General features: G+C 43.3%; 1 protein-coding gene across 3 annotated transcripts in view; it reads left to right on the forward strand.

Annotated features, from left to right (window-relative positions):
- Positions 1-16,173, forward strand: part of cadps2 (Ca++-dependent secretion activator 2) — a 108,340-nt gene extending 92,167 nt beyond the window's left edge. For all 3 annotated transcript variants that reach the window (XM_036517528.1, XM_036517529.1, XM_036517530.1), the window contains 5 exons: positions 295-378; positions 505-537; positions 6,266-6,373; positions 14,282-14,386; positions 15,292-16,173. In XM_036517528.1, the coding sequence (XP_036373421.1) occupies positions 295-378; positions 505-537; positions 6,266-6,373; positions 14,282-14,386; positions 15,292-15,462 (501 nt within the window). In that variant the 3' untranslated portion in view covers positions 15,463-16,173. The remainder of the gene's footprint in view (positions 1-294; positions 379-504; positions 538-6,265; positions 6,374-14,281; positions 14,387-15,291) is intronic.
- Positions 16,174-17,291: the final 1,118 nt, after the last annotated feature.

Raw genomic sequence — 17,291 nt, forward strand, 5'->3', positions numbered from 1 at the left:
GTCTCCTACAAGGATGAGATGGGGTCAGGGCCGAGACGTAGTAGCACACTGGTCATCCTTTGCAAACCAGTGATTGACCAAAAAAAAATTCTGTAAATCAAACATTGTTCACATCAATTTAGAGAATTTTTTTTGATCAGATCCACATACATGCAGTGTGCTTTCTCCCTGCTGTAGACAGTGCATCTCCTTCACCATAAGGTTTACAGTGCCAAGCATGAAGGTTCATATTCCTCTTGCAGTTGATAAGCGTAAGGTTCTTATTTGTGTAATTTGGAGTGCTCTTCCCTGCAGTTTGCGGCAGTTTTAGACGGTGTTCTGTCCAAGCTCTCCCGCTACGATGAAGGGACCCTCTTCTCCTCCCTCCTGTCCTTCACAGTGAGTTCCAGCTTTGTAGCAAGTGCAGTGCCTTTCAGTTGCCATTTTAAGAATGTAAAGTGTCATTTGTAGTGAGAAGATTTGTGTAACATAACAAGTGTATCCTTTCGACTTCTTTTGACACAGGCGAAAGCGGCTGCCAAATATGTGGATGTTCCTGTAAGTATAAACTTGAATTGAATATTCATTTTTTTAAAAATACATATGTATATTAATATTAATTTTGTGTTGTACTCTGCCTCACTTGTAAGTCGCTCTGGATAAAAGCATCAACCACATGAACAAATGTAAATGCAAATGTAAGTTATTATTTAGATAATAAAACTATGATTACTGTCTGAATTTTGTGAAATCTTTCCACAAGCATATGCAATACTGGACTAGTATGCTGACATCATGTTTGATGATATTAATTATGATAAATACTGCTTTCTACACTGCTATAAAACACAGGGGTTCAAAAGGGTGTGAGGATGTCAGTGTTGTGCTGTGGTGCAGGGTAGTGTCAGAGTGCTGAGACAGAGACGTCCCAGTGAGGCTAATTACAAACACAATTGGCTGGAAAACAGTTTTGCATTTCTGTGAGGTGATAGTGGGCGGTCATCAACTGCAAAAGAAACTAATGAGTCACAAAAATGGGACAGAGTTTTTTTTGTTCTGAGTAGTCTTGGAGACAAATTAATGGTAGGGATACTCTGTTATGTAAAAGGGATCCCACACACGCCGTGCTGTGAGAGAAATGAATTTGAGCTGTTTGCGTCGGGGAGGTTCTGAGGTTTTTGATTGGCTGAGTGCGTGATTCAGGCCCCCAGTTTCCCGTGAGAGTACCAGTCCGAATCTGATCTGGAATGAGGGCACATCGACCAGCACTGGAAGCTGGACACATTGCCCTCCGTGTCACACTCATGGTGTAAAATGACTTCTTTTTCTTCAGCCTGTTTGGGCCTGTTTTTCCATAGGATGTGAAATGTATGCACACATTTCCCAAGGAAACACCTGGGCGCTGTTGAGAAAATGTTTGACCAGTGTATCTGCCAAATTCTGTCCATCCATACAGGGATTCTTAGCTGGAATAGAGATTGCACTGTGGGAAGTGTGCCGTGGAGATACCAGGATTTTCACCAAGCCGGCCTGACTCACAGGCCCCAGCACTGCCTCCTGCTCTCCATCGGACCAGATTAAACCTGCGCGCTGTTAGCACAGAGCTGCCCGACATGGGAGCCGGCCCGGTGTTCCAGCTCCGCGTTAAATTATAATGTAACCTCCTCCTTGCTCTTTTGTGCAGAGAGAAAAGAGGGACCTTAAAGCTATTCTCCGGGCCTGTGAAAGAGAGGGGGCGGAGCGCGGGGGGCGTCGCACGGCGGTGTCGGGTTTGGCCCCAGACACATTTGCGCCCTTGTCACGAGAGGCTAAGCTCCTCCGCTCCTTTTGTGCGCGCTGCCACCGGCCCGACGCGCCCTCCCCGTGGGTCGCACACCTGTAGGGAGCGGATCTGCGGCAGGAAGCCAGACTGCACACACCGTGTAATTACAGCACATTTCTGTCCCCTTCTCCTTTCTCCTCCGAGCGCTTATCCCTCCAGGTTAACCAGTCATTAGCCCACGCTTAATCTGTCCTGTTGTGCACCTTTTATTCACTCCTAATCATCAATTCACACACACAACCCCACCCCCTTACCCCGAACCCTGCTTACAGTTGGGGCAGAAGAATTTTGAAATTTTTTTTTTTTTTTTTTTTGCAGTTGTACTGATGTTATTGTATCCTTTATGGTGAAACTCCGCACCGTGTTTGCAAACAAACTAACAAAGCGACGTGTCCTGTTTTCCGTGCAAACTGTACCTGCGTGCTCTGCGGGGCCTAGCCCGGGCTGATCTGTCTGTCACGCCTGCCTGTCACCTTGTCACAGTGAGAACTCGGAGTCCGGGCTGATTGACAGCAGACGCATGAACGCTACAATACCCGCGAAACCGCACCGGTGCATCACGTTGCATTAGCGAAATGTAGGGGTTGAAACATTTCATCTTTGTCCTCAGGTCACTTTTGTTTGTGCTGTCACTCATGTTCAGCTAGTCAGTAGTGCCCTAATTTGTGGGGGGAAATGCCATATTTCATGTCGGGCTCCCAGACTGAGGCATGTCTGCTACTGTTGTTCGCTGTATCTAAAAGAAAAAGGTAGGGTCTTTAAGATCTATAAAACACAAAGATGTCTTTAAATAGCATTTTTACTGAGGGCAGTTAGTGAGCAATAACTCAGACTTCGTGTTTATTGACCAGTCAGATAAGAACAGATTCCTGCCTAGCTTCAGCTCTAGAGTGGAAAAGGGGTGTCACAAAAGGGGTATCTTCCCGCACTGCATCTGTGGCCAGCGTCCCTGCTGTGTGGAGCCCTGCATGGCTAGTGGCAGACAGCCCGTGACTCCAGTCACCCCAGTGCATCCAAATAAAGGGGTGTGGCATCATGGGGAGTTGGACTGGGGACTCGATTGTTGAGCCTGCTGGTTCACTTCCCTTCTGGAGCACTGCTGTTGTGCCCTTAAGCAAGGTGTTTGACCTGAAGTGACGCAAGACGCAGGTATTCAGCTGTATAACTATGTCATGATGTAACTATGGCAGTCATCCTCAAAAAGTGAGTCTGCCACGCAAATAAACAGAGAAAAAAGTTTTACATATTACATATTAGAACTTCATGTTTCATGTGGCACTTTGTCTGTGGATAATAAGAGTTTCTTTTCAAAAAAGGATACAAGCAAAGCTGGAACTTGCAGGGTAAAGCTCAAGAAAGCTGATAAGTTATAATGGATGTTATTCGATATTATAGGTTTGATGTGGGAATGAGCTCTGAGGTCTTCTGTGCTTTGGTGAGCTTTCTTTCGTTAAAAAGGCTGAAGAAAACTCATTTTTGTGAAATAATGAGAGGACGAGAAAGCTCCTACACCACTGAAGTGGGAACCATTCATTTTGTGCAAACTGTATTTGAAGATTATTTTTCCCGACTCCACTTCATTGTTACTGTGGCATGTACGTCAACAGCACGGTTTAAGATGTCAAAAACAGAAAGAACTAACAATGAGCCCTTTGCAGAACGGAAGACATTTCAACATTCAGTCATTTTAGCATTGCCCATCAAGCTCCTTGTTGATAAGAAAAGGACCCACCGTTTCTTCATGCTGAGCGTTCAGACTTCAGTGTTTGAAGTCAAGGATTTATTATCTTCCAAATACCAACAGTCTTTTCCTGTATTAGTGGCTTTCCTTCATTGTGCTACTGTTCTGGTGTCTTTTCACATATCTGTGCATACCACAGGTGTCTGTCTGGGCCTTTGAGGCTTGTTTTTTGAAATCACTGCATACTAAAATCATGTGTTGGGCTTGCACCATTCTGATGTCTATTGTTGTGTACTGGACTCTTGTAATTCTGATGGAGCATATTATATCTATCGATTTACGTAAGGACTGGTTACAGGGGGAAAAAAGCACACACATAAAACTGTGACAGTGATGTGGGAAGCGAACTGAGCGTGAATAAAACCACATTAGCGGTTGATTGCAGGTAAGCAGACCCTGCCCATTGCTAGACCTCAGAAACGTCAACACTAATTGGGAACCATTGGCAGCTGTCACAATTAGTCAGTAGAGTTGTGCACATTGTATCTAATGGTTCGATGCAGCCTCACTCTCGAAGCTAAGACAAGAGGAGAAAACCAAGGTGTGAAGGACCCATCTGGTAGCTAAAATGGGAGGGGGGGCTGTTCTTGTGTGTCATCATTAGTGGAGCTCTCATTATGATTTTTTTCTATTTGGAATAGTGCTACAAGTGTATTTCACGTTGCATTGAACAAGCAAGAGATCTCATGTTTTGCTCCTTTTTTTCCCCTTTTATGCACAAATTAAAATGAAGGTGGTAAAATTAGCACCACCATTTGCTCAGGGGTCCCTCCCCCAGCTAAATGTGTGTGTGTGTGTGTGTGTGTGTGTGTGTGTGTGTGTGTGTGTGTGTGTGTGTGTGTGTGTGTGTGTGTGTGTGTGTGTGTGTGTGTGTGTGTGTGTGCACGTGCGTGTGTGTGGCTTGGTATGTTGGATTGTGCAAAATGTTGTAGTCATATACTCCCTGTCGTCTTTGCCCATTTCTTCTGATTGTTTTTTTTTCTGATGGTGATTTTGACAGTTGAAGGTTTAGTCTTTTTAAGCTGATTCATACTGAGTTAGGAGGGAAGGAGCCATTTCTGAGCCAGGTTCCTCACAAGTTCAGGCCTTAACAGGGTGAAGCAGCTGGTGTACATATGCTCCCTCTGGATAGGATGCAAATCTAACTCAGTGTGCAAAAGTTTCAAAAAAGCTGCTCTATAAGGGTCACTCACTTTGTGTGTGATGGTTACATCCAACAAAACAGTTACCCTGGACTTCTTTTTGACACACCTTTTTGAAGTTACTGAAAATTCAGACAAACTGCTTAACCTTTTAAAGAACAGTTCAAGATGTACGAGAGTCGTAATCGAAACGCTGTTTGTGTGCTGCTCTTCTGTAGTCGCGTCTCTAGACTGAAGGTAAAACAAGGCATCCTATTCCATCTGAATAAGGGACTTTCACTTCTGCCTGAATAAAAGAACCATTATGTAAATACCTCCACAGATTAAGTTCAAGCCAAATCAATGTATTGCCTTTTTCTTCTACTGCACGGCCTGAAGAAATGCTGCCAAGAAGAATGTGCCTCTGCCTGGTCAGCCTCAGAGGAATGGCTGTGCATTGAGGTTTTTGAGCAGGGGGAAAGAAAAAAGCACAGATCAGGACAATCTTTTGAAAGGAAGAAATGAAAGTATGTAATCAGGGAGGGCCACTGTTGATTGGTAGTTCTTTACGGAGGAAAAAAAAAAAACTTGCAAGGTTTTATTGGGAGATGTGAGGGACCAAAAGTACAAAGACTTCTGTCTAGACTAGGCCCATCTCTTCCCATTCATTTCTCTAATGTTCTGCGTCCTTGGTTCCAGCTCACAGAATGTGTTTATTGTAAAAGTTGTGAAGTAAAGTGCTTTTTCTGAATTTTCTGAATTTGTTTGACCACCTTTGGACTGGTGGTGGGGGTGAGGGTGAGGCAGAACCAGGGGCACTCTATAGTGAGACTGAAGTTTCCTAAGTATGACTTGCAGTAGATGGTCATTAACTCTTGTTAACGAATCAAAATTTCAACACTCTACCTGCTAATGACAGGCATGCTACTACTGACATCCTCTCTGCATATCCATGCACAGATGAGACAGACGCGAAACCCAAAGCAGCCATTTGTAAGGGTTTTATTTATGTTCAGTTTTTTTTTATTCTTACATGTTATGTAGTTCCTGTGCAGTGTAAGGTAATATACAATATACTTTTAATTTAGGCTCGCAATTAATCAGTGACTGAGTCCACTAGATACTTTTACCAGCTTGTTTGAATAGTAGAACCTTGAATTCAAACAGAAGAAAATCAAATTTTGTACATGCAGCACAGCACATTGTCTTTGTCTTCACAGAACACTCCTTCATTCAGTCTTCATTGTAAGAGGAGATCCATTGTAATCAAACTTAAAGTGTATGGCGTGAATACCTCAGAATACCGTATTGAGTTCAAACTGAAGTTGTGCTGCAGAATCTTCACAAAGTGTGTCTGAGTTGGCATTGGTGCAATTCTCCGTATTCCTTTGTTATTGTGCTCACTTATGTGCCCTTTTCCTCTTCTCTTACCTTCTCTCTCCCTCTCTCCCTCCCTCCCTCTCTCTCTCTCTCTCTCTCTCTCTCTCTCTCTCTCTCTCTCTCTCTCTCTCTCTCTCTCTCTCTCTCTCTCTCTCTCTCTCTCTCTCTCTCTCCCTCCCTCCCTCCCTCCCTCTCCCTCTCCCTCTCCCTCTCTCCACACAGAAACCCGGTATGGACCTGGCCGACACGTACATTACATTTGTGAGGCAGAACCAGGACATTCTGAGAGACCGGGTCAACGATGAGATGTACACTGAGAAAGTGTTTGAAGTGAGTGTCACCGTAGACTTCCTACAGAGCAGCAGTCCCCTGCAACCTCATTATTATTATTATTATTAATTCACTTTCAAGCTACTTCACCGTAACATTGAACATTGTGTAATGGTGGTGGTTTGGAAGCCCATTGTATAACGCATGGTGGCAATGTTCTCATCACAAACTCCTTGAGACTGAAATTTGTGGAATTTCTTGGTGTTTTTAAATCGCACATGTACCATGTATTGACTGTACCATGTTGTCATACTGCATACCTGCTGTACTCCAACTACACTACATGATGGTATTGTTTTATGTTCCAGGACCATTATTTGTCACAATGCAGTCAGACATATTGTGGTTAGACATTCATGCAGTATAGTAATACCTTGTGGTGATATCAGGGCCTCGCTGCATTGTGACATTGTGTGAGTAGACATTTTCTTGTGACACTAAGCACACTGTTGGTAAGTAAACAATCAGATATCTGGCATATTGCCTTCAAGGTAAATGAGCAAAAGCAATTCATTTGTCCATGGCCTTTCTCTATATCCATGTATTATGTCTCATATTAATATACTGATTTTGTATTTTCATGTTCATGCATTTAGTTACAGCATACACAATCCTCTGTAGTTTGAAGCATTGTTTATTTACTAAGCATGCTTTCACTATGACCAGAATAATCTTGTAGAAAAGTGACAGAATTTCCACAAGAGGCAGTATATTGTTATAGCAAATAAACAGACAACTTTACCATACCCGAGATCACGGTTCATGTCAAAACATTTAAGAACATCAAAACAAAAGACCTTACAACTTCAGTTGCTATGTGTGTTGTATGATATAATCGACCATTCAGAACATATGCTGTTGGTCTATGTTCTGAATGGGGAATTTGATCTTCCTCCTGCAGTTCCCCGTCCTCTTGATGTAGTATATATCCATGTAGGTTTTGATAGGAATGCTGGCAATTATAATAGTACAATATACAAAACTGATGGTGGTCTGAACTCAGTTTTAGCTATGTATTACATTTCAGTCTCAATGTGTGTAATATCAAAAAAAAAAAATTTCTAAGCAAACTAGAAAGCATCGTGCAATCTGTTAACCATGTTTTCATGAGAACTGCACACACATGTTCATTTTAACACTGATTCTTAAAATAGTGGTAACATTCCTGGCTGCTGTAAATCTTATCTTAAATTGAACCAATCTGTTGTAAGGACAGAAATATGAAATACGTAGGTTTTCCCAGACAATTCACTTGAGTTGAATGCCTAATCATGTTACAATTACTATAGAAACTCCCGGCAGGGTTATTGCCCATGTCTTACGTTATGTGATAGGTGGAATTTGGCTAGTATCGCCGTTTGTTTCCTCAGAGGCAGTGGCTCGATTCTTTGAGTGGTTCTGGGCTTTATAATTGTTCTATTGTTCAACCTTTCTGAAGTCAGTGTTTTTATTGTTGCTAATTGGACTGCACTTTAATGCTGACTTTTGCTGTGTCAGCCTTTGCTGCAACATCTCCTATTCACCAGTAACCATTGGATCTGTAATTATAGGGGAAAAGGTATATTAAATAAACTTGTTTGTTTCAGTGCTTCATTCGACCTGTTACTTACAGTAAAGAGGGAACAACCAATGTTTATTCATTCTGCTTGTTTGTGCTATAACATTATAAAATAACAACATAAAGCAAGCTGTAATAAAGATTGAAGTTACTCCATTCCATACATCAGGATACAATGGAGGGAGTGGAGTGAAGGTGCGTTTTAAATGACTACAGCACAATTGCACATACAGCTCTGACAGACAAAGAACTTAACATTGATCACCCCCACACATGAAGCCCGCCCACGCTGGTGTAACTAGTCACGGTACCGGTGTCTGTCCAATTAGTCACCGACAAGCTTAATTACTGATGCAATACAGATGGGCACATGTCGGGCGAGCGAGTCTTTGTGAAGCACTGGAAGAGTGGAGCTGTCATCCGAGACAGTGCCTTGCTGTGGAAACCGGTGTTTTTTTAATTGCTTCTAACCAGTCAATCATCATAGCTCAAATCACAGCATGGTTCACGCAGCTTCATTGTCCCGGTACTTACAGAAGTGCTTTGAAAAGTTTTCCGTAAAGCATATTGCCGAATATTGCCCGCATATGCTGTTGATAAGCTGTGATTGTTGCAATTAAATTACACTGCCTCTGCATTTGTGAAATTGGCTAAGTAAATTATGTTGTTCTACAGGCAGACAGCAAAGCAGCTCAGAACCACTGTATACCTGATCCGTTGGTCAGAATAAATGTCAGCCTTAATCTTTGATTTGGTACAAAAGAGTGAAAGCGCCTAGCCTGTACTTTCTTCTGCGTCACATTAATTAAGACTTTGAAGATCTCTGTGTTGTCAAGGGAGATGGATACCTTATAAATAAAAAAAGCACTTATCTACCAAACATGTGCAGTGTTAACATGGCTTGTGTGTTTGCTACCTTAAAGCAGGCTGACTCCTGAAGAGGTTATAGCTTCCCGTCCTGTCATTGGGGGGTGGGGGGGTGGGTGCAGGTATGAAATTAGTATTGGCACTGTCAGGCCGATACCAGCAAACAGCCGTTTTTGTATGTTAAATTGAGCCAGCGTGTCGGATGACTTCTCGGCTTGGCGCGGATCTAACCCTCCTTCCTGCACATCCCGAGTCCTCTTGCAGCTGAGACCAAAGGCAGAACACGCCGTGCGGCTCCCAGGAACCTGTGCGGAAATGTGTGAAACGCGGGCGCTCTGACGGACGCCTCTCTGCCCCGCAGGGGTAGATCAATCTTCCCCGCTACCGCGGCACGTCGCTCAGGACTCACGCTCCCTCAAATTCATATTTCCTCCTTCTGAACCTGTCAGCTGTCACACAGGGAATGTGCTGACCTGTGATTTATTCTTACCGACCTTTTTCCCGTGCGTATCGGCAGCGGTGTGGCTTGTGGTGTGTTTACCCTTGACCCAGAGGGTTGTGGGTTCTATCCCCTTTGCAGCCCAGAGGGGTGTACTTGAGCGCAGACCTGGGATAAGCTCCAGCACTGTGAGGAGATTCCTGTGTTTGAATTCAACTTAATTTCAGCTAACTGAAAGGCTGTCTGGTTTCACTTTCATTGTACTCTGTAGTGTCTTGTTTTGCCTGTCTGGGCTGCAAATGTGTGAAGGACATGTTGTACTACGTTATAACTCTCATAGCTGGATGTTTTCCCATGGCAGTCCCCCCCAACACACACATTAATAGTATATTTACTGTCATGGATTGAGGGGGACAGCCATCAGTTTGGTTCTGTGAGAGTTTGGCTTGGTTGGTTTGATTAGATTGGGGAAGGGGTGTCTGATAGCTGAATCTTGGCCTCGTGTCTCAGACGATAACAGGACCAATGAGGCAGGGATTCAATCAAACTTTGAACCTTTTCTTTAATCAGTGAACACAAAATCCTCCGCAGGTGAAGGGTCAACCTCACCCTGCTCCTCTCAACACTCATCAACGTGTCAGATAGCAGTTCAGCACTGTCCTCAACCATGCTTATTCCTGTCCCAGTGCTGTCCTATTCTTATATACTTAGTCCTTTTCCAGTGCTGGCCTCTTCATCTATACTTACCAGCACTTAGTCCTGCCTCACCGTCAATTTCTCAGTAGCATCCTCTTCATTGTGACTGAGTCCAGTCCCAACTGACAGTCACAGTATGGTACTGTTCTTTGTAATTACTGTGATGCTTTGGCTTCAGCTTTGGGTAGTGAATTGAAGCAAGTGTTACTTTTCGTTTTTTATATAATCAATTAATTTTATTTCAATAACTGCCCATCTCTGACTGTGTGTACTCTGATTTCTAAGAATGCATGATTTCCCACTGTGAAGTTTAAGTGCACAGCACTACAGCAATGAGACTGAATGCTCCTCAAAAAAAAAAATTGGAAAACAAATTTTATTCCTCTCTGTTCTGTTCTGTCTATTTTCTACTCTAGCTGTCTACTCTTGAAACACTTGGAGAAAGAGAATTCATCAGCTGGGCATTGATTATGCTGCCGTTTCCTTGAGTCATTTAATACCTACCTCTCACCCTTCAGCATCTCTCTGCCCGGTTTGTGTTCTCTGTTCCTGGTCTTGCTGCTCATCTTTCCTTCCCTCTTTCCCTGTTCTGCTCTGTGTTGCTCTTTCTCCGTGTCGTTTCTGGGCAGGGTGTCCTGCAGTCAAACGGCGAAACATGCTTCAGGGAGACTCGGCCAAATTAAGCACAGCTTCCACAATGAAGGAAAAAAAACTGCTCTTTTATAATTGCCAGCCAGTCTTTTACATCATATTTTACTGTGAGCGCTCAAAACCTTGGACTGGCCGCCTGCAGTTATAGAAATACTCATTATTTGTCCAGTGACAGGCGTATTGAACGTCACGGTCTGATGTATTGACGGCCTAAACAGGCTTAACTTTGAGTTTGTTTAGCTGCTGGAAAAATACCTGAGTTCAAATGAACAGCTCTGGTGCTAGATGTCATTTAAGGTGTTGTTGGTGAGAATGGATGTTTCAAACAACAATGTCACATATAAGGAAGGTATGCTAGGATCATAGATACCATCAGTCAATGCACTTTCATGGACAGAACTGGGTCACAGGCCGGATTCTTGGAGAATGGCAAAGAGAAATTTTATCCACAATGTAAGGAGTTTCTATTGAGCTGATGGCGATGGCAACTGGCTATGGAATTGCCTCCATCGTTTATTGACACCTGCAGGTTGTATGGCCACATTGTCTGCACAGGTTGTGTATGTGTGAAAATGGTATGCATCCATCTATGTGGTGTTTAGCGTGCGCCGTGTGTAGGTGGAATTTATTCATGTATTTATTTTGCGGCTTCCCTGGAGATTCTCTCCGCGAAAGCTGTCGGTTGACTGCTGAAAGGATAGAACTCTTTAGTGAAAGGAGCCTGCTCTGGAACAGCACTAATCCTCCACAGAGAAAGGGTGAGGGGCTCGGGGGGTGAGGCCCCGTCTCTTTGTTGGAGCTTGCCGCATCTCCCGGGGGGACTCCTCTCAAAAGCACGGACCCTGTCCCGGACCTGACCCGGGCTTTATCTGAGCGCGGTTCCACCGGGCCGCACGTACAATGATGAGGAGAGCTGCTGAGCCTTTCAGCCCCGCTCGCCCCCTTTCTCTCTCGTTCCCCTTCCCCTTGCTCCCCCCCTCCTTTCTTTTCTCTCAAATCTCTCACCCTTTCTTTTCCCCCCTTGTTTTTCTTTCTTTCCATCTTTTCTCTGTCTCGTTTACCTCTCCGCCTGTCCTGCGTTTTCCGCCCTGTTTCGCGGTCTCTCCTTCTCCTCTCAGTTTCCCCCCCCATTTCATTTCTCCACTCACGCATCAGCTTCCATCGGTCTTTCAGCTGTCCCTCTCTCCTTTTCTCACCCGTTTCCTGTTCACCCCTCTCTTTTCTACCTCCTCTCCCTCGCTCTCTCTTTCTGTCTCTTTCAGCGGTGTCAAATTGTCCTATTGAGTCTGGAGGGGGTCTCGATAGGTGGAGGGAGTTATTAAAAAAAAAAAAAAAAAAAAAAAGCCGGGCCACTTGTAACCCCGTTGTGCCAATTTCCACAGCACGCAGCCGCCGTCAGAAGCACTCGCAGGGCTTTTGTTGCTGTTTACTATTTAAAAATGCTGAGGGGTGCGTCGCCTCCAGCGCTCTTCTACCCCCCTTCTTTTTGCATCCCACTGTTGCGTCTTCGTCCGCAACCCCCCCCCCCCACAAACCCCCCTCTCCTCCTAGATTAGGTTTGAAAACTTCGCCGCAAACACTAGATTAGACTGATGTTGTGTTTTCCGTGCTCCTGTTGATTTGTTGAACCCTGCACTGGCCCGCGAGCGGGCGTGGGCGAGATGGGAAGGCAGAGCACTTAATGTGACTCACCCGCCCACAGTCACGCACGAGGAGCACGGATGAACGGCGGGGTCTCGCCGCGCCAGCGCGGACGCTTCCTCCCCCTCCCTGTGTGTCGTGGAGGGGGGGGGGGGGGGTTGAGGAGTGGGGGGGGGGGGGGAGAAAGAGAGAGGTGTCAGGAAATGAAGAGGGTAATGCATGCCCTTGCAAACGCCAGGCCAAGCATGAATAGGAAAATAATACTGATTAAGATGTTGATGAGTCTTGCAGGCAGAGGCAGCACATATCTACAGCCGGTTCACAGGTGTGAAATCTGCTCTTGACTGTTACTTTAATAACAGTGATTGGGACACTTAAGTGCGCTATTACCGAGGCGAGAGAATGACACAAAAGAGGAATCCAGACTGCTGGCACGTAAATGTGTTCCCAAGCTCCGTCAGCATGGACAATAACGCCAAGGTGGAAAACAGGGAGTGCTCCTTCACCTGTGAGATTAGTGCATGCCCGTTACATCCATCTGTTTCTCCTCTCCGAGGCGAGCAGCCTTAATGAGCGTGCATCCACACCATCAATTTCACAGTCATTTGATACATTTTAGAAGGCTGTGGCTGTTTTTTTTTTTTTTTTTTAATGGAGAACTTTCTGAGTGTGTTCTGATTTTCTTCAGCGGGAACGGTGTATCAGTTGTTTTGTATCACAGTAAAATATGTATTTAAGTGAGATCGCTCTGTGGAAGTGAGATGATGGAGACATCACGTCTGAAGCACCTGACAGTCTTTCAAATACTGTGAGGTCCTGCAAACCAAATTTAAAATTTTAAAAGTGATGAATCCATTTTTAATCATTTAATATTGGTTTACAGCACATCATAACTAAATAACTACGAGTTAATTAAAACTGGTAAGTCATAGTAATAAAAATGAAAAATAATAATAAAACTGTTGGTTTAAAAAGTTAAGTGGATGTTAGTGCACTGGTTGGTAGGTTTTGGTGATGATTTTCTACAGGAAGACTGATAGAGTTTGAGTGGCATCTCACATTCCACAGGAGTGGAATGTCAAGGGTGTCTCCACTATAAAGGAGTTTCTTGTGTGTGTTTATAACCTTTGGTTTTCATTTCTCTTCTCCTGCTGTGCACAGTATTGCTTTGCAATTCAGACGTTCAGAGAGCAGTCTGTACCAGTGTTTACAGTGTGACGATTATTATTTAATCATTTATTTGCTTAGTGGCTGTTCCTATCTGCTATGGCTTAAACAGATTGCATTTTACATGCATTTCATATACACTGCTTCAGTAATTCAGGTTGAGTTCCTTGCTCGAGGTTACAGGTTACAACACCACGTTGCCTGCTGGTTACGAGTCTGGCTGCCTAATCACTATACCTTACTACCAGAACACCACTTGAGGATGTGCAGGTTGCAGTGTTCAGGGTGATTGGCTTTTCAGCAGCTATAATTATTTTTTACATCTCAATCATTCTGTGACCCATATACACAGCTGGGTTTGAATTGATCAGTGTCATACTTGGTCAAGCATGAGAGTGCGTTGCTCAGGGAAAATGTAGATAATGAGCTTGCGGCTGGTTATTGCTGAGAAGCTTTAAGCACGTTCTGAAACTAAATATTATTGTTACAGTGCAATATTACTTCAGAATATTTCACTGTAGCTAGCTATATAAAAGTGATTCACAGAAGAAACTAGCCAGTTTATGTAGTCCGAAACCAAAAGTTCTAAGACAACATTAAAATTCAGGAAATGCATACAATTAATATTAAAGTAGTACCTGTACTTGTGGAGCAAGACATGTCACCATCCAGCTCTGCTGAAGTTAGTTTGAAATGATGTTATTGTTGACGTGATCAAAACTTTTTCATGATATAATACTTCACCAGCAGCCATAAACCCTCAAACCTTGACATATAGAGCTCAGCACATTAGCTACCACTCCCTCTCTAGGTCCACAGCTCTTGGGGGCGTGTTGGGTGGGCATTCTTGGCTTTTCAGCTGACGTGTGTGTGTCTGTGCTTTTCCCAGCAATGGTACACCAGCACCATGAAGGCTGTGTGCGTTTGGCTGACAGACAGGCTCGACCTGCAGCTCCACATGTACCAGCTAAAGACACTCATCAAGATCGTCAAGGTAACGGGCGCCGTGGTAATCCCAGAGGAAGGTGTGGGGGCAGACAAATGAGATCACAACCACTGACAAAACAGAGCATCATGAGCGAAGTAATTAAGTTTTCTGATTTATCAATATGACTCTTGCTTGATGGTAATGGTGAGACGGGAGACACACAGCTAACACAGAAGGCAGTGCACATCCACCCCCTTGGATTAGAGGAGGATAAAGTTCAGTGAGAGATACTGTAGGAAAGATGTCCCCTTTCCAGATGTTCAATCAAGTGACAGACGTCTTCTCCCTACATCTTTAGGTCTTATTCATTATCAGTTTTATCTTTTAAAAAAGATAGGAAAGGGATCACATTGTCTGCCAGTTACCCAGAAATCCTTAGGCTCGGTCACATGGTCATATTACATACCAAACCTGAGGGGCAGCAGTCCATTGGTAACTGCATATGCTTGTATATTGTGATCATCATGATCTTTTTGCTTCATCCTTTGTCATGCAGTACTTCTAATATTGTTGACTCTGTATGGTTTTTCGCTTGTGTTGTATTGTACCTCACTTGTATGCCACTTTGGATAAACGTCTGCCAAATGAATAAATGTAAATGTCAATGTCATCCTCTGTAGCTTTTCAATCGCAGGGAAGTAAGCCTTTCTACAAGCCTTAGCAACAAATACAAGCAAATGTAACTTTTTGTTGTTTTATTCTAAGACAATGCATTTTATTCATTTCAAGGGCAGCTAAATGCATGATGTCTGTCTATCAAACAAGGGTAGCACTTGCTTAAATGTGTTACTCAGATTCGAGAGTGGGGCACCATAATGGTTTGATAAAATGCTGTTCTCAGTCTGTAAACATGATGACTGTTCATCTAGGAATAATGAAATCCGGTTTTTTTTGTTCTTTTTTTTTCGTAGAAGACGTATCGTGACTTCAGGCTGCAGGGGGTACTAGATGGAACTCTGAACAATAAGAGCTATGAGACCGTTTACAACCGACTGACGGTGGAAGAGGCCACGGTATCAGTGACGGCAGGCGACGGGCTCCAAGGCATCACCATGAGAGACAGTGACGAAGAGGAGGGATAGCGTCACCCACTTGCCATTCTCTCACACGGTGGAGAAACCGGCGACATTTAACGAGGAAAAAACAAGTTAAAAACTTAACCCATTTCCACACGTCACGCACTCTGCTACTAATACATCGACATTTTCACACACTCGAATAGGCACCTCCCCTGCCTTACTGAGGTAATCATGCTTGTACAGTACACCTCGGCGAACACCAGGGGGCACAACACCTGTCTGTTTGATGTACTTTCCGTCTCATTATTGTGGCCAAAATGTCAGGTGTGTTCATATTCTAGCATTACAGTTCCTGGTATGAATTACAGTGACAGTTGGAGCAGAGAATGGAAAATACCTAAGGTCCACGCAAATGGAAAATTTAGTGGCTTCAAATTGGAAATGAGGATATGTCATTATCCATGCCTAAGGTGAAGAGGGTTCCTGCCAAAAGTAGATCTGTAGGCATCTTTGTGTTTACTGTATGAACTGTGAAGCTGTCTTTCAAACTTAAAGACCAAAGCACTACGTCTGTTGTAGACCAGGTGTTAGTCGTTTACTGTATGTTTGAGCTTACGATTGGTGAAAAAGATTTACATGATAGCTGTGATTTTATCTATGTCCAGTACTCCAGATTGTGTATCATATTTAAAAAAAAAGATTAATGAAATCTCGCTATGTTATGCCAGAACACTTCAATGAATTTGTGTCAGTGAAGTTCAGAGCAAATCACCTTGGGGGAAAAAAAATGTATATTTATATTGTCATCTGTGCACCTGTATTTGTTCAGGTGTGTTCTAAGTGTTAGAATAAAAGTGTTTTAATTCAACTGCAGTGTCTCTCTTCAATCAAACCAGTCTGCATGTCCCTGCACAATACTATATATTTTTATGTGAATAAAAAAGCAGGATTATCATGATGTCTTTTTTAATTGCTCGCATAAAAAAAACAATTTGCAGCAGTGATCCCGTGAGTAACACTGATTCATTGGCTATGAAGATGAAACCTTCGTGATATAACGCACGTACTTCGGGTTATTTTGGCTAGTGTCACACTGGTAAGCATGGTGATGATTTTTGGTTTTCTATGGAAATAATATTTAAGTGAAATCGAATAACATATTGCTTTACACACTGTAAGGGCTTGTTTTTCTTTAAGTATTTATATTTAGAGACGAATGAAAACGTGGAGAAATGAGCATCACGCGACCTCCGCCCATGGTCCTACTTTCCGTCTTTGTTGGCCAGCGCTTTCCAGCGTCCTCCCCCAGACTTTCGCTTACACGGTTTCATTATTTCTCCCACATCTCAGTTGCATCTTGCTGCAGCATTTGCACTGATACAGAGTATGTATTCTACTGAACCGCTGTTGTGCTCCACAATTCCCCTAATCACTTCCAGCTGCCTAAAATATTAATTTTCAGTTTGGCCTATTGATATTGATAAGTATTTTTAACTTTTTTAACTTTTTTTTAAACTAACAATTCTAGATCAATAAAATGGAGAGCTACGGATGGGAATTCACTTACGGGTGTGTTATGCTTCTTCACCTAGTGTATGTGCATGATTATGTCAAGGTTTCTTAGAGCAAACACACACACGTGTGTGTGCGTTCGTGCGTGTGTGTGTGTGCGCGCGAGAGAGAGAGAGAGAGCCCGACCGATCGAGGGGCCGGCTGCTCATTCCGTAAATACAAGCTTCAGATTGGTCTTATATTCGAAGCTTAAAGTAACTTTGCGTTGATTAAATATTGTCACCATTATTTTTGCCACCAGTATAATTAAAAAATAGAGAATAACAGAATAATAAAATGTACAAAATCGCATATTTGTAAGATTTTGTTACAAACATTTA

Source organism: Megalops cyprinoides, chromosome 23 (genome assembly GCF_013368585.1).
Source record: "Megalops cyprinoides isolate fMegCyp1 chromosome 23, fMegCyp1.pri, whole genome shotgun sequence".
Classification (NCBI taxonomy): Eukaryota; Metazoa; Chordata; class Actinopteri; order Elopiformes; family Megalopidae; genus Megalops; species Megalops cyprinoides.